Genomic DNA, 24,487 nt, shown 5'->3' on the forward strand with positions numbered 1-24,487 from the left:
TAGCGGAAGTGGGGGGCCGGGGCGGCGCGTGCTCAGCGATGGCACTTCAGTAGCGGCGGCGGTTTCCCCCTTCGCCGCAATTCCGTCGTCGGGACCGGCCATGGCCGGGGGCCCGGCGGCCACGGCTGCGAGCGGCGGGAGGCGGGCGCTGCTGCTCTTGCTGCTGCCGGGGCCGCGCGGCGCGGACGGCGCCCTCCCGCTCGCCGCCGCCGCCGCGCGTGACCGCCGCGCGCCCCCCTCCCCCGCGCGCCGCTGCCTTGGCGACTGGCAGCGCCCGGCCGCGCTGCCGCGTGCCGGGGCGGCCGTTACGGGCAGCGCGGGGCGGGGAAGGCGCGTCGGCGGGACCGGCAGGGAGAGCCGCCGCTGCGGGGACAGGGGTGAGAGCTGGGAGGCGGGCGGCGCCGCCTCGCCTGACCCCGGGAGTCCAGTGGCGCGGGGTCCGCCGCCCCCCTGGGGAGGCGGGGGCCTGCGAGGGGGGTGCTGCTGTCCGCAGCAGCTTTAGGAACTGGCCGCAGGGGTCGTTACTAGGACTGTTTTTTCCTCCCCCAAAGACTTTATTGGTTTTTCCCCATTGAACTTTGAGACAGCTACGGCTAGCCGGATTTTCTATCCAAGTGTTTTAAAATGTGATGTCTTTTGAGGACAGAGAGTTCTGCCTCCGCACAGCTCCCCTTGTATTCCATTTCGCTTCTTTTTTTTTTGTGAGCTGGTCTATGCAAATGTCCAAGTGGAAGCTACACTCGTAGATTTGCATTCGATGTTGACAATATTTTCTGTACAAAAAGTAAAGGCAAATTGCGAGTGATTACTTTTTGTCTGAAGGGCAACAAGTGAACGTTGGCTTCTTTATTAAAGAATGGAAAGAGTCTGTTTAGTCCTCAAGATCTTTCAAGTGCTCACAGCTTCCACCAGTTACACTGATAATGGTAAAGGAATTTTCATCCCACCTGATGCTTGGTGGGATTTTGCTAGGATGTTATATTGGAGAGCATTTCAGAACTGTAGCATTAACGTTGTATTCTATTCTCTATCTCTTGCTCATAGAGGTTAGTTGGATATCTTTTCAGTTTCAAGCTGTGCTCATCACAATTTAATATTTTGTCATAGATTAAAAATATTTGGGGTAGAAAGACTAGTGGAAAGTAAATATGTTGGGTAAATATTCTTCCTTAGAAATAACTTACATTTTGGGTTTTTTTTCAGATGCAAGCATCTCTGCGTCATCATCTTTACAAAGCAAAGGGAATATTTCCTTATTGGGAAATAGGAAGCTTTTTTTTGACACTCATGCGCTGGTGTGCCTCTTTGAAGAAAATGGTAATTTGCTAGAGATAGGTAGCTATTTTTAATGTCATTTCATGAGGGTTTTTTTAGTTTACAAACTTTGTTACTTGCTTTTCCTTGATAAGTGATGTTACAGCTTCAGTTTATGGATTTTATCTTTTTTATATACTAGGTAATAACATGTAGGCTTTTTCTACTTCCCGAAGGAAATAGTAAGCTTATATAACTTTGATTGGAATAGTTATTGTCCTACTGGTAATTAAAGATGCTAAAGAGAAATTAGATTTTAAGAAGTTAGAGTAGAAAACAGTTTTCAAGGTAGTGGTTTAAAATGTATTAATTGGATTCCTACATATTTACTATATAGTAGCTTGAATATACAGCAGTGTATTATAATAGGGTTGAATATGGACTGCTGTGAAGCTTTTAGGATGGAATGTAGATACTACATAAAATGTGGCTGCTCTCATAGGTTCATGCTAATTTTGCTGATGTGGGGAAGGTACCTTAAGGAGAAGTTCAATCCAGCTGCATTGACTTTTAGCAGCTCTCCATCCCTGAAAAGAGAGGTCCCACTGCCTTTCCCCTGCCATGGGGTTTTCTCTTTTTCTATGTGCCAACCTAATTCTTGGAAAACTCTCCAGCTCTTTGGTATTTGGGGACACTAGTTTAATGAGCTTACAGAGCAGTTGCTTGAGCACCAGGACACATACAAAGTGTAAGAGAAAGAGAGAGAGCGCAGATGTTTCTTTTCATAATAATTAAATCTTGTTCACGACGTTCTTACTCTTACATTTTGAATGTGGAAAAGTCAAGGGTATTTCTAGGGACAATGTTTTACAATAGTTCCCAATACATTCAGTTTGAAAGGTTTCTAATAGGGACTCAGAGGCTGGTAAGCCTAAAATCAGAGCAGTTAGTTCTGTTTTCAGTTGTTGTGTTGCACATCTTCAGTGGTACTGAAGATTTATGGTGTACTGAAAGCAGGTACCTGCTTTTCAGGGTCAGAATTCTTGCTTGTAGAAATAACTGCATGTGAGAGATGACATTCCATAGTACTTTTAAAAAATTTCCAGTGTTTATTCTGCTGATGCTGTAATAGTGCTGTACTACAGAAGCAGCTGTACTATGTCACAGACTTAATTTTAGGGTAAGGGAACTTGGATGTACTGACTGGCTGTGTTCTTTTGTTGGTGCTGGATCAAGAAGAGTATGTTTTACTACCTTTCATAACTGATACTTGTTTTAACTTGATGTTGAGTATTAGCAAGTGACATTTCTGTAAACTGTCCAGATCTAGGTCTCTCTCTGAACGTTGTTGCTTTTGTTTTGCTTAGGGTTCACTACTCAGCAGTCGGAGGTCATTGTATCTGCATTAGTGAAAATTATGAACACCAACCTGGATATGATTTACAAGGACATGGTCACCAAAGTACAGCAGGTTAGATCAGATACACTGGTGGGGTTAAAGTAAATCAAAACCTAGTATGCCTGCTAATGAAATATATGTTGCTATTTATTACCATTAGACACTGTATTTTAAAAGTTTGAAGGTGAAGAACAGACATCCCCATGTATTTATTGGCTAGTGAATTTTATCTTGAGTTTCTCAAATACTTACTGAAGTGTTGTGGTGGATCTTGAGATTTAGGTACTCTGGGTTGGTATGCAAACGACAGGTAGTTTTGTCATTTCAGCCTTATTGTAGCATGAGGTAGAATTACTGAGAAGGCATAGGAGGTATTCAGTGCATGAATTTGAATAGTTACAGGTCCTACATACGTTCTTTTGTAGACTTGTAACAAAGAAGTACAGATTCCCTCAGTTATTTATCATCCTGTTATGTGATGCCTTTTTCTCTCTTTATGTCACAATGACCTTTATATTGTCTTAAAATTGAGCTGATTTTTTTTATATGTTTTTTTAGGGCATGATTGGTGTAGTTGTAGACACTGATAAGATATAGGAACATATATAGTTTGGATGCTGATATTGAAATCTGTCTGCTTTTTCTCTGAAACATACATTGTTCATGATATCCCCTAAACCTACCCAGCATATACATCTTGGGAGAAAGTGAAGAAAACTTGCTTGAAAATGGACTGATAGTGCTGAGTATCTACAGAGATCTTTCCTGGCTCCCAGGAAATCATGTACAACTGAACTGGATTGTTAACTTTGACTTGTGAGGGAATGATTGTTTTAATAAATAATTGTGTCTAGAGGCAAGGCTTGTTCTAATACTGGCTGTGAATTTTTGGGAGGCCCTTTGTCAGGTTGTACAAAGGTAGATCCATGTAAGGAATTGTACATGACAGTGTTGAATATTGCCACATGGAGCTCTTAGACATCTGGCTCCAGAAATGAAACTGAAAGTCAGTGTAAGACATGGTTCACTGAATGTGGAACTTAAGCATCTTTGAATGGGATTCACAATATCTGGTATGCTGGAATTCTCTGACATGCAAGCTGGTCACAGACACCGCTGACAAGAAGCATAGCAGAAGTTCAGCCTCTTGAGCTGCTCTGAGGCTGGGGTTCACAGCCCCAAGTCACCTTCTGAACCCAAGCTGTAACTTACTCATGGTAACTAGGCTGCTGTCTTAAAACATGAGAAAACAGCAGCTGATATCTTTGTAGTATAATAGTCTTGGCAGTATGGCATCTCAATAAGAAGTGGAATACCTGGATTTTGCACCACCTTCCATCTAGGAAGGTTTCAGCCCATCTTTCCTAGCTTTTAGACTCCAAGCAAAGCAGACATGGGAGTGCTTCCTCCTCCTGTGCTGAATTTGTTTCACGGTCAGTCAGGAAATGCAATGTTAAAGGGACCTTTTCTCCCATGGTTGGTTGTATTTTACAGTAAGCAGACTACAATAAGCAGTCTCAACCTCCTAAGACCATCTTTTTTGAATGAAAGTACAAGCGTTCCTTGTTTTCTGCCAAATTAAATGTTGCTACCGATGGTAGATGTTTTCTGAGACTGTTAGATTTGACCCTGAAGTGAGTTTCTGCCGTTAAAATTCAAATGTGCAGGTTTGTACACCATGCTAAACGAGAAGCAGTTCAGAAGGTGCATGCACTGGGAACTCGGAGCAACATGATAAACCTGTACTTCCTTATAGTCTTTGAATGCACAAGGTCTTATGCAGAGAGTGAAGAATTGTAAGAAGGTTTGGAACGTTATGGATGTAGCTATTACCATTAGGCCATAACTGTGTATGTAAAAGATGAAGTGTTATGCTGGTTAGAAATTAGAAATTTCTTGGAGAAAAAGAAATATGTGTATGTATCGAGATGAGGAAGAGAATGAACATAGAAGATTCTGTTCTGTGTTCACCAAAGATGGGAGAGAACAAAAACAAGCTGGAGACATCAGGGAGTAAGAAAAGATGTGTCCATGGCAGTATTCTTTCTATAGACTTTTTGTAATGTGTCCAGTACAATGACCCATTTTTTTTTCAGTCTGGTCGTCATGTAGCCTGGTGAGGCATCTCCAGATGTCACTTAGAAATTTAACACTGCAACTTCAAATAGCATTTTATGACAACAGTGAAGTTAGTGTGCTGTGTCAGATTTTGTAGGGTTCTTAGACCAGAATCAAAAGCAGGGGGTACTTATTAGAGGGAGATCTTCGGAGTAGAGAAGGCAGTCCATGTTTGCCTGTGTGGATAATGTAGAATCTAGAACAGTGTCTACAGTCTCTTCCATCCTTGAAAGTTGCAGAGAATTCTTGTTTGTCTTCTGTCTGCTCAGTATAGGAGACTGAGAAGAGCACTCGTAAGTATAGTGCATGAGTCTGAGTAGCGAAGCAGAGTGAGCCCCCATGCAGCAGGAGGTAATTACAAAAGAGTACAGTTGCACTGAGGAGTTTTGGTCTGAAAGCCGGCTTTACACATTCAGCTCAGAGACACCTCTTCCCTCCTTAATCCTTTTGATAGCTTAAGAATTTGAAGACTTGGAAGAAGCTTTTCTAGGCTATTAATTGAATTATTCTGGCCTGTGTTAGCACTGTTAATTTTGTCAAACATTACCAGTGTTTGAGCTTAACTTGCTTGTTTTGTCACTGTCACTTAATTTATCTTGCTTTCTGAAACTCAGATGATCTGAAATAGCTGAATTAAAAATTTCAGGATACCAAAATAACATATCGTATTTGTAGGCACAGATGAGAAAAAGCATTATAGTTATGATATGTTCTGAGGTTTTTCTTTCCTCTTTAAAAGGAAATTGCACTTCAGCAAGTAATGTCCCATATTGGTGGTGTGAAAAAGGACATGATTATTTTGGAAAAAAGTGAGTTTTCAGCACTTCGTTCTGAAAATGAGGTAAAAATCACTATTTTGGAATGTGCTGTTCTGGCACTTATTTCTTTTTAATGGTGTAAAAAAGTGCCTTGTACCCAAGGGGTTGGCTCTAGGGCCAGTATGTTTAACACCTTCATTAATAACCTTGTTGATGGGCCAGAGTGCCCCCTTGGCATGCCTGCAGATGATAGAAAGCTGAGAGCAGTGGCTGATATACCAGGAAGTTGTGCTGCCATTCAGAAGGGTCATCAACAGGCTGGGGAAATGGGATGACAGGAATCTCATTAAATTGAACAAATGGAAATGCCGAGTGCTGCCCCTGGGGAGGAACAACCTCAGGCACCAGGACAAGCTGGGGGTGACCAGCTGGAAAGCAGCTTTGCAGAAAAGGCCCTGAGGGTCCAGGTGGATGCCAGGCTGACCATGAGCCAGCGATAAGCCCTTATGGAAAGGGGGCCAACAGCCTCCTGGGCTGTGTTAGGAGGGCTGTCAGTGGGTCAAGGGAGGTGGTCCTGCCTGTCTCCTGGCACTGGTGAGACTTCATCTGGACTGCTGGGTCCAGTTCTGGGCTCTCCAATACAAGGGAGACATGAACATGCTGGACAGGCCAACAAAAAGCCAGAAACATCAATAAGGAACTGTGAGAGCTGGGACTTTAGCCTGGAGAAGAGAAGGCTTGGAGGGGATATCACTGTATCAAATATTCGAAGGGAGGGTGCAAAGAAGATAGGGACAGGCTCTGGTGTTGTCCAGTGACAGAACAGTAGGTAATTGGCAGAGATCAAAATGCAGGAGGGTCAATTTAAACACTAGAAAAAACGTTTTTTACTGTAAGGATGGTAGAACACTGGAATAGGATGCCCAGACTGGCTGTGGAGTTCCTATCCTAGAGATATTCAAAACCCAACTGGACATGGCCCTGAGCAACCTGTTCTAGTTGCCCCTGCTTTGAGCAGGGGATTGGACTGGGTGATCTCCAGAGAGTTAATAGATGATGCTACAGCTATACCTATTTCATGTATCCTTTGAAAGAGATAAAATAATAGAATAATAGAATAAAAGGACCTCTGGAGAACATTAGGTAGTTGCAGGCTGCAGTATGATTGCCATTGAGCCATCTCTTAAAGCTGAACGAACCCAGTTTGTTCTTTCCTCCTTGCCGCCCACCCCCAACAGCCCCCCATCATCTTCATGGCCCTCCACTGGACTTGCTCCAATATGTCAACATCTGTCTTTTACCAGGGAGCCTAAAGCTGGACACAGCACTTCCAGTGCAGGCTCACAAGTGAATATGGGGAAATAATCACTTCCCTTGGCCCACTGGGTTTACTGTTGTTAATACCATCCTATGCATTTGGCCACCTTGAGCACTGTGGGACGTGGCTAGCTTCTATCTTCTGCTGTTGCTTGGAAATGCACAGTACTAACTACACAGGCATGTGTATACACACACATATATTTATACACATGCTGAGGACATAGAGTTAAACCATGCTTAGTTTGCTTTCCTTTTCACATTATGGGTTATAGTCACGGTTACTGATCATACAAATTTATTAGTATTTCTAGATTATGTGGTTTTATATACAGTAATAAAGTGTACCATTTTTTTCTACTCTCCCAGAAAATAAAACTTGAACTCCAGCAGATAAAGAAGCAAGTCATGGTAAGATATGATACCAATTTAATTAAAAATTAAAGCCTGTCTAGGTTGCTTTAAAAAAAAAAAAAAAAATTTCTTTCAAGATTTTCTTTCAAAAGCGGTGCTTAATTGTTGTGATATATAGGATACTGAAATTGCAGCCACAGTACACTGTGGGCTGCAGCCAAGACAATTTCATGCATACTTCATTTATCGTGACAGAACTGTGAATCATACAAGAGAAGAAAAAAAATTTAACTGAAGATTTTTTTTATTTTGATGTCCTTAATCTGATTCAGAAAGTGGCTGCCATGTCATGGTTAAAGCTGAGTGAAGTTCTGCATTTAGGGCTGCCTGTTACATGTAAAGATGCAATAAACTTAAGATTACAGCATTTACCAATTGATTTGGGGTTTGGTGTGTTTTTTTTTTTTTTTTTCTGCAAAGACTTACTTGTTAGTTGTCCAAAATTTAAAATAGCTTTTAAATGACTTTTTTAGGCCACTAAGTTTGGGACCATTATGTTTGGTCCTATTTGTTTGGGAGCAAATGATCATTGCAAGAAAACAGACTCTCTGTAGAAAACTCACTCTGTTAATTATCATACATATTCTTATCAGGTGTAAGCATCAGTGCTGTGTTTCTTGCATAGCAGTCCAAACACCCTTCTATCATCAAAACCAAGATTGTCTTAAAAGTCTATTATTTCAATGGATGTGGAGTCATAAGCAGCTTTTACACAGAAACAAACATTCTTGTAAGAGTAATTAAGATTGGAAACTGGGAAACGTTAACTGTTTTTAGGGAGTATGGACGCATGACTGGAGGACTGCTATTTCTTGCTGAGATGTCCATCTTAGTTGGAAGGATGGAGCCCTCTTCCATCCTTAGGATTTGTCCATGAAATTGTCAAACTGTTTGGCTTGTCAAGCTAGCTGACAGTGTGGTCAGACTCAGCCTAGTGCCTCCTTGCCATTTCTTTCCTATTCTCTTCAGTTTCTTTTTGCACTGTCATCTCCAAAAGGAGAACATAAATTTCTCAAGGCTAATCCTACATGCTTCATACTGTGTTATGAAGTGCATAATGCATCTGGGTTTTCAGAATGCCATTTTAAAATACATTTGGCATCTAATTTTTTATTTGTAACTTATTTAATGGCTTTAGTTGCATATAAATGACTGTAATCCACTGGTAGAGTGTCAAGGATCTGAATTACCTTTTCTTAAAAGCTGGATGTCTTTTTTACTTTTAGCTATAAATGTAGTTCTCACAAGTATGTTTGCTCATACTTGTTCCTCTAAAAGACAGAGACAGAATGCTGTAAAAGTTTAAGAAAATCTTATTCCTAATTTTTGATTCATCAGACTGTAATGTATTGCATTGTCATGCCATCTGATTATAAACCAAAGTTCAAAAATTCAAACATAAAAATTGAGTCTCATTTTTTTTTCATACTAACTTAATGATCCCTTGACTAGTTGGTATTGGCCTACTTGAGAGATGCTTACTTGGTTTTAATAGTAGAGTCTCCCAGAACATCAGCAATCTTTTGCTTCTCTCACACATTCATCTGATCAGCAGTTTGCCTCATGACAAACTGTCAGCTGGCTGGAATTCCTGCCAGGAGGTTGCATTAAAATGGCAGCTGTCACTGAGAAAAGCAGGAATCACTTACAGCTATTGATGAAGTAAAATGCAAGTGTACAGCTTATGGTAGTTTTCCAGAGTTAGATGTTTAAAAATTTAATAAACATTTCATGACTTCTAAAATACCTGTAACTTTTTCTGAAAGCCCTAGATGTAGTCTTTAGAAACATACTTTCTTTTACATTGGAAGGTTAGAAACTGCTTTTAAAGTTATTTGAGCATCAAGGTTGCTTCATGGAGAAAGTCCAATTTACAGGTGTACATGAGTTTCTAGAAATCAGAGTGAGTTATGGGCTATATGGAGCAATCCCAGCATTTACAGAAGGATGTGCTTTCAATTAGTCTGTTCTCAGTGTTCTGGTTTTAAAAGTAATTGTTAGGTTTTGATTCTGAGATCCAATTCATACTATAGAATATGAGTATTTCCCAAGGGAAGAATACTTATACTTTTGAAAATTATGTACATTAATTATAGAGAAGCTTGATTCCTGAGATATGTAAGGAAAGGCACAATGTATTTGTCTCATTTTTTTTCTGCTGATGATTAAATAGAAAATCTTGCTTGCTGCTTTGTCATTTTTTTTCCCTTAGGATGAAATTACCAAAGTTCGTGCAGATAACAAGTTAAACCTAAACCTAGAGAAGAGCAGAGTAAAAGAATTGGTAAGTTTTGGTTACTTTCTTCTAGAAACATCTCAACACTGAGTAATTTCCAAATTTGAGTAAGAGCATCTTATCCAAAGAGCACTTCTATACTAATCTATAGTATCATACAGCTTAAAGATGGTATTAATCCAAGTTACTCATCTTTATGCTTCTATCGTATAAGGTGTTCTGTAGTGTACAGTGTTTGGGTTTGTATCTTATCTATTTTTATATTGGTTTAATATCATGATTAACACATTCCACTTAAATATATTAAATATTTAATCTATGCTGACTAGCTCCTACAGTTTTTCTATGTTACTAATATATCACTTTCTATTTTCGCAACTGTACACATTTCATTATCACTGAAGATGTTTAATTTCCCTATAGCTAGAGAACTTATAGTGTATCTAGTTTGTCAGGAAATACATACTGTGAAAACAGTTGCAATTTATTTTAATTTTTTTAATTGTAACTGATACTGGTTCAGATTGGTTTGAACTTTGAAATATCTGGTAGAACATCACAACTGATGTGATCTTAAATTAAAGTAGATGAAGAATTAGAAGATCAAGTTTTTGCATTATATGTAGCACTCTATTTAGCATTCTGCTCCCACAGAAAGCTTTTAATAGCTTTTAGGATCTCAGAGAAATTGAATCTTCTAAATTGAAAGGTCTTTTAATGACATTTTTCTATTATTTTTTATTCAGGCCTTTTTCACAGGTGTATAGTGAATATGTAATACTTATCTCCAGTCGAGGCAATAAGAACTGTTGAAGTAGTGTGTGCCCCTTGAAGTTTTTTTGCAATGATTAGTTCAGGTAACAGCTGTCAGTGATTTAGTATAATGACTGTTATCCCATGGTAGATGCTTGAATAAAGTACAATTTGAACAGCTAGAATTCTTGTTTAAAGGTTAATACTTCATGCTAATGTTTTAAAAAATCATCCTATGAAATATATTAACTCTGTAGATCATAAGCTTTGCAATACTTTGGGCTTACAAAACTTATTTAAAAACCACTTCATCAGTGATAAATTAGGCACAAGTGTTTTCTTGTATATTTCTATAGGACCTGGCATCTGGTCTATTGTGCAGAACACTATGTTATTTTGCCTCCTAGAAAGAGCAAACTGCATGTCACCTTTCTCTTAAGAAAGTTGACCAACTTTGTAGTCTGTTGTGCAACTATAAATTCATAGTTTCAATGGAAACTGCTCTTTTTTCCTCCCCAGTTTTGCTGACAGTCCTGAAGGAGAATTCTTAATTTGTCAACATTGATGCAGTTTTTAATGTTTCAAACTTGAAATGCTTTATCTTTTAATAAGTTCATTCCACTTTAGATTTCTTGGAGAATCCTGCATTGCTTAATGAACATGTGTTTATGCTGTGATTTGTATCTGCAGTGATACAGATCTTAAAACTCAAAGTACAGTACAAAATTCCGTATATATTGATGTGTTCATGCATCACAGTGCCTCTAAGCTTGCTGTTAAAAATCCCAAGAAGCAACTGACAAAACTGAATTTTCTCTACACTGTGAAAAAAATGGACTTAAGGGGAAATCTCCCTGTTGAATTTCAGGGGGGAAGTTTAACCTTGTCTTTCCTCCTTGGTTTTTTTATGCACTGCTGGTGTTACAGATGTGTGGTGATGCCCTGCAGTAAAAGGGTGTATTTCACTATCTTAAAACCTAAGTTTAAAATCCTTGGATCTGACCTGGAGAGTTCTAGCGACAAAACAAAACTTTAACAAACATGAACATAAGACAGAAGCTTGTAGAATATATTATTCAGGAAAATGTGTATTTGGCTAACAGCATCTGTTTAAAGTAAAACAGATTAACTATTTCAATCCATAAAATTGTCTTTTCAAAATGTCATAGTTCTTTTGATAGTGGTGATCAATTTATTAATATGAGGTCCAATTCTTATGTGACATTTCACCTCAAATGTAATTTTAATTAGATTCTTTTATAAATATTCTGGTCTATACCACTTTCAAAAATGCATATTTATATGAAGTGTCTGAATTTCTTTTTTTATCCGTCTTCGTTTTGCAGAATCTAGTGACTTTCATTAATTGTAGGCGTGCTGTTATGTTGTTTTCTACATTTGTAGCAGCTTCCTATCTGTTTAATTTCATCTTTAGAGCAGTCAAAACTCCAAACAGAGCTCTAGATCTTTAAGGAGGTTTTTCCAATACTGAAGCATTTATGTAGATTAATCAGAGTTAATGTTAAAGTGGAATAAGCTTCCAGGGTGAAGAAAAATAAAGCAACTTTCCGCATGGGAATGTCAACATATGAGCTTATTGCTGTGTACGAGGATTGAGATGGGTGCCTGGTGACCTTAATACTCTACACTATAGACTGGTGCTTTAACAGCTGTCTATTAATAATTGCTTGAGTAGTGGGACAGGAACCATTATAGATGTCAAGGTAAATCATGCTTGTTCATGAGTCAGAAAGGTAAACTGCCTTAAAGATATGCTTCTTTAATTTGGATTTAACTTTCCTTGAACCCAAATAGCTGTAATTTAAAAGTAAGTCACAACTTCTGATGTTCTACAAATGAATGGCTTAATATGAGATACAAATGTTCTATATTTAACAAGTATAACATGAAATGATAGTCAGAACAATACAAATTGTGAGCACATGCAGTGCTGGCAAAACATTTCTTTGATAGCTGAGTTTGATACAATGTTTTAAAACTGCACCTCCCCTTCCTGAAGAAAATAGATGGTTCAGCCTTAATTGTGTTTGTATGCTCAGTGGATTAGTTAACTGTTCCAGAGTTGCTGTTTAGGATCATAGGTCTTTGTTTCTCAGAAATGCAAATCTGCCAATCTTTCTTTCAGCTGCTTATTAAGATACATAGTTTGTGCAAAACATAGGTGTCTGATGGACTTTTGCTTTTTATTTCAGAGGTGTGGATCAACACCTGTCTAAATTGTGCTTTTCTGAAGGACAACAATTATCCTACTGCCTCCCAAGTGTTGTCAGACAATAATCTTGTCCAGATCCAGCATTGTACAGAATTTGGAAACAAAGAAATATGCTTTTAAGTGTGGGGGAAAAAGTTCAGTGACAGTATGTTGTGGTTTTTTTTTTTCCCTTCCCCTCTAGTACTCGCTTAATGAAAGAAAACTACTTGAAATGAGGACAGAAGTAGTGGAATTGGTAAGAACTTAATAGCAGATTATTACACAATAAATCTTTTTGTACTTGGGTTATAGACCTGGTATTCTTTTTGGAATTGTTCATGTCTTTAGGCATTTTAATGTACAAAATGTCGTTGTATTTTATTATTTCCCCGTGTATTTTCATATTGGTACAGGTGACTAAAGTGTCTACAGAATAAAAAGGCTTTCATATATATATATATATATATATATGATTAGATTCGCTGCATGTATATATAAACTGTTCAGTAGTCACTTTGTTTTGAAAGTTCATGCATGTAGTATTTTCTTCAGATGGAATTCTACTCTTAATGTTTGAAATTATTTTTTTCCCCCATGTTAAGAGACTGAAACACATTACTTGATTGATTTGGCTTCATTTTAAAGGGGGTTTTTACCAAGCACTTCCTCTTTCTTTTGTTACCTTTCTGTAGTATAGAGAATTACCCCTAGGAAGACATCTAGCAGTAAATCATTAACCGATTCACAATGTTTCAGTAGTGCGGATTTGAACATATCAGTAACTCAGCAGCTTTTGTGTTTACAAATTTGATCTTTCAGTCTTTTTCTGAGTAATAGTTCTATCCCACTATTTTACAGAAGTCCTGCCTTCTGTCATAGTCAGATTCTGAGTTTGTCTGTAGCTGGTTTTGTGGTAGAAATCATTACAAGATGAAGACATGCTTTTTTTCAATCAGAAGACCAATTCTCAGTTTTACTAATGTTCCATAAATCTTTATGCTTTGGTGTATTTTTGTCACAAGAGGCTCTTGGACTTCTCAGTAGCTCTCAGAATTGAGCAGTACCTTTAATATCAGTGGGCCAAAGGACAGATTGAAGTTAATGGTTATGCTGCTAGATTGAGATAAGGCATCCTGTTCTACCACTTTCTAGATTACACGTTAAGGAACATGTAATCATATAAAATTACCGAGTTCACCAAAGTATTCAATTCCTTGGATATAATCAGCTAGGAAGGAACTTGTTCTCTCTGAATGCAAATTAACATATATTTAATGAGGAATCAAAAATACAACTTGAAGGAATGGGTTAAATTTCTAAATAAACTAGAAACTCTTCAAACTGCATCATTTTGTTGCCTTCTTTTTAGCATGCACAACAAGATCGAGCTCTGACCCAAACAGACAGAAAAATAGACACAGAAGTTGCAGATCTGAAAACAATGCTTGAATCGCACAAACTTGATAATATTAAATACTTAGCAGGTAAGGAATGTGATGGTTGTCTCTGGTCAAACTGTTAAAGATTGTTAAATGTTTGATTTGCCTGTATTCATAAAGGCCCTGATTAAAAAAAAAAAAGTAATACTTGAAATAGTCTCAGTCAAGATTAGCAGCCTTATTTGTGTACTTAACCCAGACAAAATTTCCTGTGACTCGCAACTTTATTTTGCATGAGCTATGACTGTATGACTTTTTTCCCCTCTGTTTTATACTGTAGTAATAATGTGTAGGAGAAATCTAAAAGACTGCATTTTAACAAGGGCCAAAAATTTCTTTTCTAAGTGCCTGACTTAATTTATAAAAGCAGCCTGCTGCATGCATTTTTGGTATTTCTTCATCTGTCTCATGGAGATCTATACGCCAAATGGAACATTTCAGCTTTTCTGACTGTTCAGCATTACATATTCTTTAATAAACCTTCATTTTTCAGGCATGTGCATTTAGAAAAATACTATATATGTGTGTGTGCCTGCATTATTGCCCTAAGCAACTTTAATATTTTGGCATTTTGCTACTGAGTGTGCAGTGCTGTTAAATGTGAGCAGGTTTGCAATAGACAATTATTCTGATTTAGATTTTCTGATTATTCTTTCACAGTGGGTTTTGTCACGTACGGTTACGTCTATTCATAGTACTGTACTTCAGGCATATCCTTTAGAGAGAACCATTACTTGAAAATAAAAGGCACTTTACTAAAATGAGAGGAAATTCTTTTCCCCATCACCCCTACTCAAAAACATGTTGAACTCTGCATGGGGAAAAAAAAAAAATAAATTGCATTGTGTTTGCTTTGCTTCTGGTGCAAACAGTGGCAAAATCTTCTGTGTGTATATTTAAAAATCAAAAGTTGATTTCATTTTAAATAGAAATTTTTAAAATTGCAAACTGATACGCATCATTAAAGATAGCTTTCATTTGTTTGATTGCCAAATACTTGACTGTGATTTAATAATCCTGTTATTCATTTCCTCACTTTACAACTGTAATTTGCCATATTGATCTTTTTTGGAATGGTAAGCAACTAAGGGTTTGTTTCAGCCTTTTGATAGTTCTCCAGCCCAGTTTTTCTGCATTCTTTTTCTCCTTCCTTATTTGTCACTTTATTGCCACTCCACCTTGAAATTGTAAATCAAAAACCTTATTTTCTTACATGGGGAAGGGGTGGTGGCTACACTTTTAGTACTGTAGTAAGATGTGTACATAGCTTACTGAAGAAATGTTCTGAGAGCTAACGATTAAATGTCTCAATTTTCCTCCCCATTTTTATTTTCTTTCAGGTTCAGTATTTACATGCCTTACTGTAGCACTGGGATTTTATCGTTTATGGATATAATCAAAACATCAATTTAAAGGGACTTCTACTGTCTTGGTTTCTAAAAAAAAGTTTTATCTTTGCCTGGACTTTAACCAAGTCTTGACTGGTTTATTTATTATTTTTTTTGTAAAGCAGACTGTATTGGGAATGTAACCAAAGGTGTGCCTAGAAACAAACTGTACACATATTGTGTGTATTTTGAAACTTACCTCTGATGAAAGTGTGGTATGTGCATTTCTGCTGTTTCCTTCCATTCTGAACTGCCCTACACCTTGCTGCTACAAAGTGTCATACAAGCAAAGACTGGCATTTATAACAGTCTTATGGGACTGCGTGCCCTAGAGAAGAATCTGTGGAATTTTGTTCTGTTGCCTACTCAGACACACTTGCTGGAGTCAGTTGCATGTATCAGACTGAAGTCGGCTATTAAGGTAAAACTGAAACTACACGTTTCGTGGCTTGGAGGCACTCTTGTATAAGTAGAACTTGTGTTGACTGAATGCTTACTTCCCTCCTTCTAACACTTGTTCATATAGTTACTGTCATCAAATGTTTGTTTTTCTATTTTTATAACATTATAGTTACCAGCTTATTTTGCAGATGGTTGTTCAATCACTTATGTTTCATGAAAGAGTACTATGTAGTGATAGCAGTGTTTGCTGCTAGTTTTGTTTGTGATGTATTTGTAGAGGTTTTTGTGACTAACTTGCCTTTGGTACATACGAGTATTTGATCCTCTCCATATGCTAATTGTTAACTTTACCACTGTAACTGGAAGTTTGAAATGCAGTAAAATACACTAGTTGTGTTTATAGTGATATGAAGTGTCTGTGGTGCTGCCTTCTTGATGGAAGGGAATTGATGCTTCTAAAAAGGAAAGAGATTTTAAATTGTGGTTATAAAGCAGGGTCTTAGGCAAGAAAATTACATACCAACAGTCTTCTGGGTTTTTTGTTGTTAAAATAACCCAAAACCTGTTGGCTCTTCATATGTGGAACTTTGACAGTGATTATAATAGTGAAAGCAGTAATGGAGAACTGCAAGGATGTTCAATCCAGTTCTGAGCAAGCCCATGTGAACCAGTAAGTACAACTGAAAGCAATGAAGAAAGGCATACAGTGCATCCAAGATATCTTCATTCTTCCACTGATGAAATGACTGCTTTAGTAGCAGAGCTGCCATCTGTGTTCCTTCAGTTAAGGGAAATTTCCTGCTCTTGCTTGCTCTTAGGAGGACAGAACAATCTATGCACTGGTAATAAATGCTGTTAGAGCACAATCACAGCTTTGCTTAATGAAAGTAAAGCTGTTTGGCAACTATGTGCCTGTACTGTAATAACCATTTAAATATTTTCGGTGGTTGGGAGGGCCAACTTTGATCATGTGCAAATGCAGAGCAAGAGACGAATGCTTGTAATGGTATTTTACTGGCCTGAAATAAAAAATTTTGAATATTTCATAGAATATGCTGAGTTTTTATTATAAATGGAAGTTTTAAATTTGAATTTAATCTTTGTTTAAAGGTAAGTCACTGCTACTAGGACTTCTTTTAAGCTAAAAATTAACGAAGTCAACAGCAACTCTAACACTGAAGAGGAAAGAACAGTCAATAATGTAAGGAAAACTATTATTGCAGGACAGATGATTCTATATATGTCTATGTAATCAGTACATCTTTGCTTGTATGCCTGAGCATCTGAAAAATAGTTGCTAAAATAACTATTTAGAACTAATTTTAAATATAAGGTCTATCCTGCTAAAAATGGATACTATGCAAATAAATTTCTTCTCAGGGTAGGTAGGAGGAGGTGAAAAGATTATAGAGCAGCATTGTCCTGGAATTAGCACAGTGTCAGGCAAACCAGCACCTCTTGTTGAGTGTTCTAAACAAGGAGTAAAGTTAATACGTCATTCAGGAAAAGGACACTATAAATAGAATATAGTTATTATTTCCTATCCCATAAAGTCTTCAAGTGTGGTGTAATAGCTTGTTATTCCTATTCTGTGTGCATAGATGCATAATCTCTGATTTCCTCTGATTTTAAAGATCAGACTAGAAATCTTTCTAACAGCTTCATCATGCGTACTACGTTTATTAATGGGCATTCCAAAAAGGTAGAAAATCCTTCCATATGTTTCCAAACACAAATTCTTTGAAAGAGAGATTTTAAACTCAAGGAATTAGCCTTTTGGTACAGGTGAGAAGCAAATAAATCAGGATATACTACTAAATATCTCTTGAAAAGCAAGTGTCAATCACTAAATTCATAAACAGGAGACCTAAGTTGGCAGTTCTCCAATTTTTTTTTCTGTAAAACTTACACTGTATATTGATACAGACTCAAATTAGAGGTAATTCTAAATGTACAGAAATACTTTTCAGTTCTCTGACTTCATATTTTGCTTTTAATTTGCAGAGCTCTTCCAAAAGATGCAAGTGAAAAATAAATGGGACTGTTTCACTATAAAACCACTTCAGCTGTGAAAATCTGCAGTAGCTCCCCTTTGATTCAGAAATGCATCTGTTCATTTCCTGCCTGGCAGGAAAAAAAAGTATAAGAAGAAAATTAATGTAGAAATGTTAGATCTCTCAGGCTCTCTCTTTAAATTAGTTTGCAGGAATAGAGGATGTAGCTAAAGCTGAGCTCCAGTTCTGATTTGCTTTCAGGAACTGCCCATGTCTATTGAGAGCATGTAAGAGTAGCTGTCTGCCTGTGCTAAAACTAGTTGTGCACTTACCCTGTGAACTTCCATGTTCACACAGCAAAGATGGGAATCTGTTTCCTTTTGGGGAAGGAGATTGAGAATCATTTCATTTGCTGGAAAACCTGAGTTGCTCCAAAAGTTTCTTTGGGTTTGCAGAATAAATAGAGATGCGGAGCTCTTACAAAACTATTTACTTGTAAAATGTTAGTGGGAGCATACTGAATTTAACTGCTTGTCTATCTTGCTTTCCCTTTTGTCTTCAGCAAAATCCATGAGGGAGCTGTCTCCTTCTCACTGGTATGTATTAGCTAAATTGTTTGTGTCAAGTATTTTATTACTGTTAAATCACATGCTGTCTAGCCCTTTTTCTATTGGAAGTGTTGATCACATCATTCATTTCCCAGAACGTTGTTGAGTTGTACTTAAAACCATGAGTTGACCAATGGAAACATTTTTAATGTAGATATAAAATCTGCTTCAGTTTTTCTAACCACAAATGTTTTGATTTACTAGAATAAGCCTCATTCTAGTTGTGAATATTCACTTAACTGACCTTTTCATAAATGGTGAAATCCTAGCTCTGTGCAGCTATTAACAGTTGCTATTGACTTTAGAGAATGCATGCTTTTAACTTCTAGATATTAAGTCATACCATTTCACTGGACTTTTCTCTTACTACACTTGCTATCATTTGTAGACCTTGCACTGGAAAACCAGTGAGGTTTTTTTGTGTGTCTTCTAATCAGCAAAGTTAGTTAGCTAAATTCCTGTGGCTAATTCCTTTGAACTATGGTTGCAAGGTGTGAGCAAGACTTCGTTTTGTATCTCCCACTGAGTTTACAGGAATTAAGTAAACTGCCTTTACTGATTTCTAAAATGATAAAAACTCTCCAAGACAATTCAATATTTAACAAAACTGCCATGTAAAATCTCTTTTCAAGGAATAAGTACACAGTAAAATTATTTTTTTTACATGTTTTAATGTATTTGGAGAAGTTGTTTTCAGAAATTATTAGTTTGACAATGGTGTTTTTAAGTATTTTTCCTTTCATTTTATGTACCTTGAATTTATAAGGCTTTTTGTGGGGTGGGGTGGGGTGGGTTTTTTTGTGGTGTTGGGTTTTTTTGGTTTTGTGGGGGTTTTTTTTAGAGTAAAGCTTCCTAGTTAAGCAATATATTTTCTTTAGCCCCTAAACAGTGCATTTACAATCAAGTACTTGCCTGGAATATTGGGGTTTGCTTTAATCAGAAACAAATGCGTATACTCTTGGAAATAGAGGGCCTGCTGTGTCTTTGTTAGGAAAGCTTCCTTTGTCTTAATACAATTTTTTTTTTTTTTACCCTGTTGCCAAATATTTTATAGTAGTAGTGTTGATTATTTATTTTACACATGAATTCTACATCAGAGCAATTGCCTCTTATCCTTAACATGCAGTTTTTTAATTAGATAAAGATCATGGAAGATAGCAGTATTTGCATAGTGTTCCTTTTGAAATATCTCTATTCTGAGAAAGAAGATTCCTGTTTTCTTGGGAGGATGCCTAGCTAGTATCAACAAAATACTGGAAATGAATAACAAAGTATTGCGGCAAATAACTATCTTGGGCTAATGTTTATCCCTGTAGTCAATGTGTTGTGATATTTCAAATACCCTACCTCCCTTTGCTGTTCTGACATGCACCCTATCAAACTCTTTAGAAGTTCATTAGGTTCCCCATTGTATTCTAAAATTATATCAGCTTGGTTCGAGTCATGACTAATACTACTCGTGAAAGTCTTTTCTAGTTGCATGAGGGGAAAAAAAAGGTGGTGTGTTGAGGGGGATTTTTGTGTGGTTTTGTTTTTCCTGTGGGTAAGTGGCACACATTTTGTGAGAACTTTAAACAGAACTGTATGATACGTGAATATAATAATGGCATACTTCTAGTGGGCAATTGAATTTGATCAAATCAAGCTTGTATACAGGACTCGAGGGTTTGCTTCAGAACTGATAAAGTGAGTAATAGTTACCTTCGTAAGGGGTGGGAAGGGAAGTGGGGCAGATTTTTCAGCATGAAGGGAAAACTGATTATTTATACTGTGTATACTTAGACCAAAGCATGCTGGAGATTTTTCTCCATTGTTAGGAATCTTGTAGTCCTTTTATGTAGGACTGTCAGCAATGCATGTTACTCCATGAATAGGCAGCTATTAAATACATTACTTTTGTCTCTGATTTTTGTCCAGATTAATTTGTGTCACTCCAAATCATTCTCCTGTCTTTACCCAGGATCTGTTTTCTTCTGGCAAGGGTGTACTAAACATTATATATTCACAAAGTTCTCCCAGCGATGCAAGAAATTAATAAATACAAAGGCCACTTCAGAAGCTCCCTTTAAAGACTACTTGGCACAACTAGATCCGGATAGTGGCTGGAGATTTTGATAATGTTTTATAACAGTGCTTTCAAAGAAGTCAATTCTAATGCCTCGTGATTTACATGCAGAGTTCCCTTGTGTTCCCTAGACGCCAGCTAGGCCGAGGCACTAACCGCCTTCTTGTCTGAGCTACTGAACCTTCCTTCACTGAACTTTTAAGACAAAATAAAGCTACAGGCATGAACCTATACTAAAAAAATTAACCACTGATGATGCACAGATGAGACAGCATGTCTAGTGTGGATGCTGCATGGGGGTTCTACATTTTCAGTCAGTGTTTTTCTTTGATGTAGTTAGTTACTGTGTCTCATGTGTTAGTAACATTGCACTACCATTCAGAAGTACTGGAGTCTGGGAAGCTTTTAAGAAGTTGAAATTCAATGAAAGTTGAGGGGAGGAAAAAGTGCAAAATAAGGTTCACACTTCCAAAAGTCCATGAGAAAATTCTTGAAGAGATCTTAGCATTTTTGTTGCCGCTAAAAAGGATCCTTGTTTAAGACTTAAGTTTTTTTTAGAAGCTTCTGAGTTGTTTTTTTTATTCTCCTAGCTACCTTCCAGTCTGTGCATTGCAGTGTGCTCCTCTGTGTGAATTGTTTTGTTTTAATAATTTGATTTGAGGATACCTGTGACCACGGATCTCAAAAAAGCTATGCTAAGATATTAGTGTCTCTTTTTGCTATTCAGTAGAAATGCATCCAAGACTTAAGAAAATTTAACAGCATATTTTCCACTAAGCTATTAAGCAGTTAACTTGTCTTGTTTGAAACAGGGTCCCGGTTTGCCCTAAGGTACTTGTCAGGACCATGCCAAGTTATAAATCTGATGATTCATACAGTGCAGTTAACTGGAGGGGGGTGGGGGTGGCAAATGTCTAAAGAAGCTAATCCTGTTTGATAGAGAAAACAGTGGTAGTCATCAGCTAACAAAGCAAAAATATGCTTGCTGTGAAAGGTAAATGTTTAACAGAAACCTCATCTCCATTTACATGAATACCAGTGTTTTGAAAGGTATTTTCTTTTTCTGCTGTTACCTAACAGGAAGGGAAGAAAAAAAAAAAGGCATAGTTCTGTACTTGGACACTCCTAGCTCATTTTCCTTTGCAGTTCCTAACTTCAAATATTCAATATATAATTTAATCAATGAATTTTGGATTTTTTTATATGCCATTTGTAGTTTCAGCATTGTTCTCAAGCTTTCTTTTTTTCCCCCCTCAAGGTTGTAGAGAGATTTGAAGGAGGGAGGGGTTGGTTTTCAGTTTGTTCTTAATGAGAGATTTAATGTACTTCTTAATGAAACTGTTTAATGCATTAAAATATGACCAAAGGCTCGCTTGCAAGCTTTTACTTGTTCACAGAAGTTAAAGGTTTGTTTATATGAAGGTTTCATGATCAGTCTTCTGATTGATGCTTGTTTAAGTTTTTGTACAAATTGTATTTCAAGTAGCAATTTAAATATTTCTGTACTCTGTTAGTACATCACCACATGCAGCAAAACCACAAGACCCTGAGGTACTCAAATATCTCTGAATAAAACAAGCCACAGGATCATTTATAAATAGATACAAATATAGGGGGGGGAAATTGCAAGGTGCTATAAGACTGTGTACTGTATAAATATCTAGGATACCAAATAGATAAGACTGTAGCAACAGTGAAGGAAAACATAAGCAAAGCCAGTTACTTCAGTCCGTAAGTGAATGTTAAGGCACGCAGTTCCCCTTCACTCTTGGACAAAACCCAGCAATAGAGGCAGACGGCTTTTTAACAACTGTCTCTGCAGTATGTGTAGCTGCCTCTTCCTCTAACTGTTGGTAGCGGTGTGTTAATCCAGAAGATGGAGGTTTACGTCATGTGCTTTTCCATTGTCCTGGAACGAAACACTTTATGGCATATACACGAAGTCTTATATAAGCTGCATCAGGCTTGGTGTGAAAATTGTAACTTAAACACGTGTGATGGGGGTTGGTTGTTTTTTTAGATCTTTTATCTATGTTGCTCTAATGTATGTTCCAGCGAATCCTGTTTGCAAACTACTACAGGGTGATTGTTCCTTACTAATTACCCTTACTGAAATAACAGGTGGGCTAGGTGATATGGTGATAGAGTACTCTAAGTCAGAATGAGCTGTAGCGATGTTCATGACAGAATTACTGTAGAGTGAGCCATAAAAGGCCAAAAACCAGAAAAGTGAGTTGCTGCTTGAAGCACTGCAAACAAGGGGGAAAATATCTGAAATATGTACTCATAATGAAAGGGAGAAACTCAAGAAATGGTAATTATTAAAGGCCCATGAGTGATAGCAGGTAGCAAGTTAGTTGCTAAGTTACAAGGCAATTTTGGACGGCAGCTACATAGTCAAGGATGGTTTAACAGGTCTGTGCTGAAGTTCCCATGTTCAGAGATTATATGGAGGCATTATGTCAGTGTCAAATCATCGCACACAGAGTACAGCGATTCTGTTGCTGGGAAAGATATCTGTGCTGCCAGAGAAAGGAGCTGCCTTGCTTTCTGCTCCACATAGGGCTGGGGGAGGGGGGCAGCTCCAGCCTTTGTGCCTCACTCTGTCCCACAGTCAGATGAGTCCTCCAAATTCCAGCTCCTACTGGGATAATTGTACAGGGAAATCCAGCTTTTAAGAGCAGAGAGGTAGAGTTCCTGCCTGTTTTTCATAGCACTTCCTACCAGGGCTGCAAGCACTTAAAAATTCTGCCCTCTCAGAAGAGATCCCAGCCTGCCTGAGAATAGGAAACAATGGCACTTGGCATAATCTCTTCTGCAGTGGGGATGAAATAGGACTGTTGAATGATAAAAAGAGACTCTAATCTTTTGCTGGGATCCCAAGGGCTGAAGGGCTTTTCTCCCAGAATGGATTCTAGCCTTTCCCAAGACAAAGAATGGTGAATTCAGTAATGAGTCCCTAGCTAGCCAGCATAATAGATTCACTCTATTTAAACCTTGTCCCAAGAGACCTGTATGCGGGTTGCTTTTTTTTATTTGTGGTCTTTGCTACCATAGAGCTCAGATTGATGGAACTGCTCATCAAATATGTAACTAGCATTTGTGACAGAGACTGATAAATACGACTAAGCGCAGCTAAGTATTACACAGACTGTTCCTTGCACTGATGCAGTGGACTGACATAGGCTGTTGCCAGAATGTTGATTTCATTCTTTTTGGTATGTGATCAATGTTAGTCAACTTGTCAGACTTCAGAAGCCACATTTGATCTGTATGACAATTATGATTCTCTGAGCTCTTTCCCTGCTACATCCAATTTAATTTACCATCGATTGCTATGTCCAGTAGTATAGGGGGCTTTTCAAATAATATGAAGGAAAGAATACTTGGAGAACTAAAAGGAAAATTGCATGAAAAGTATAATTTTACCAAGGGCGGATTGTGCCAGGCTAATCTGGCAGCTTTCTGTGGTAATACCTGTATAACAGATTTTGTAGGCAGAAGAAATGCAATAGATCTAATAGATCTTGACTTCAGGTTCCACGTAATCTTAACTTGAAGATACAGAAATAATGCTGTTATGAAGTAACCTCATGATGGAAAGACAAAAAAAGTTCTGTTCTGTTAGCTGGTGTTCAAGAAAGACCAGTTCAAACTCTAAGTGTTCTGGAGATGGGCTACTAGGGTGTTCAGAAACATGATTTATTTAGCCTAACAAATGAAAACTGAAGCTAAGATGACTCTGGGCATGCTCTCAAGGGTGCTATGTGAGTAGCAAACACAACAAAAAGGAAAAAGTTATTGAAAGTGAAGGACACAGACTTGTACATTTAGGATGACAATTAGAAAGATGTTCCTGAACCACCAGAGAATTAAGGATTTGGAATAGTGATCCAGTAGAAGTAGCAAGAAGAAATCTGGTTGGAAGACTAGCATGAACTAACATGGTCACATGCTGTGTGGTGCTTATGTTAGCAAAGGACTCCATAGCGAACTTATCTCTGTAGGTTTATATAAACACCAAAGGGAAATGCTTTTTATTTTTTGGCTAGCTGGAAACTTACCAGAGTTGTAACTACAACATTATATACATTGGTTCAACTGTCAGGACTATGTCAGCATTTTTTAAA

The 24,487-nt window shown here is 37.7% G+C and overlaps 1 protein-coding gene across 1 annotated transcript; it reads left to right on the forward strand.

Moving 5' to 3' along the window:
• Positions 1 to 16: 16 nt before the first annotated feature.
• MCUR1 (mitochondrial calcium uniporter regulator 1) lies at positions 17 to 16,741 on the forward strand. Its single transcript, XM_074899726.1, has 9 exons — positions 17 to 377; positions 1,204 to 1,317; positions 2,622 to 2,725; positions 5,511 to 5,612; positions 7,216 to 7,257; positions 9,473 to 9,544; positions 12,664 to 12,717; positions 13,831 to 13,945; positions 15,241 to 16,741. The coding sequence occupies exons 1-9, from the start codon at positions 101 to 103 to the stop codon at positions 15,294 to 15,296; spliced, it is 936 nt and encodes a 311-aa protein (XP_074755827.1). The 5' UTR covers positions 17 to 100; the 3' UTR covers positions 15,297 to 16,741.
• Positions 16,742 to 24,487: the final 7,746 nt, after the last annotated feature.

The sequence above is a fragment of the Athene noctua genome, chromosome 2 (assembly GCF_965140245.1).
Source record: "Athene noctua chromosome 2, bAthNoc1.hap1.1, whole genome shotgun sequence".
Taxonomy (NCBI): Eukaryota; Metazoa; Chordata; class Aves; order Strigiformes; family Strigidae; genus Athene; species Athene noctua.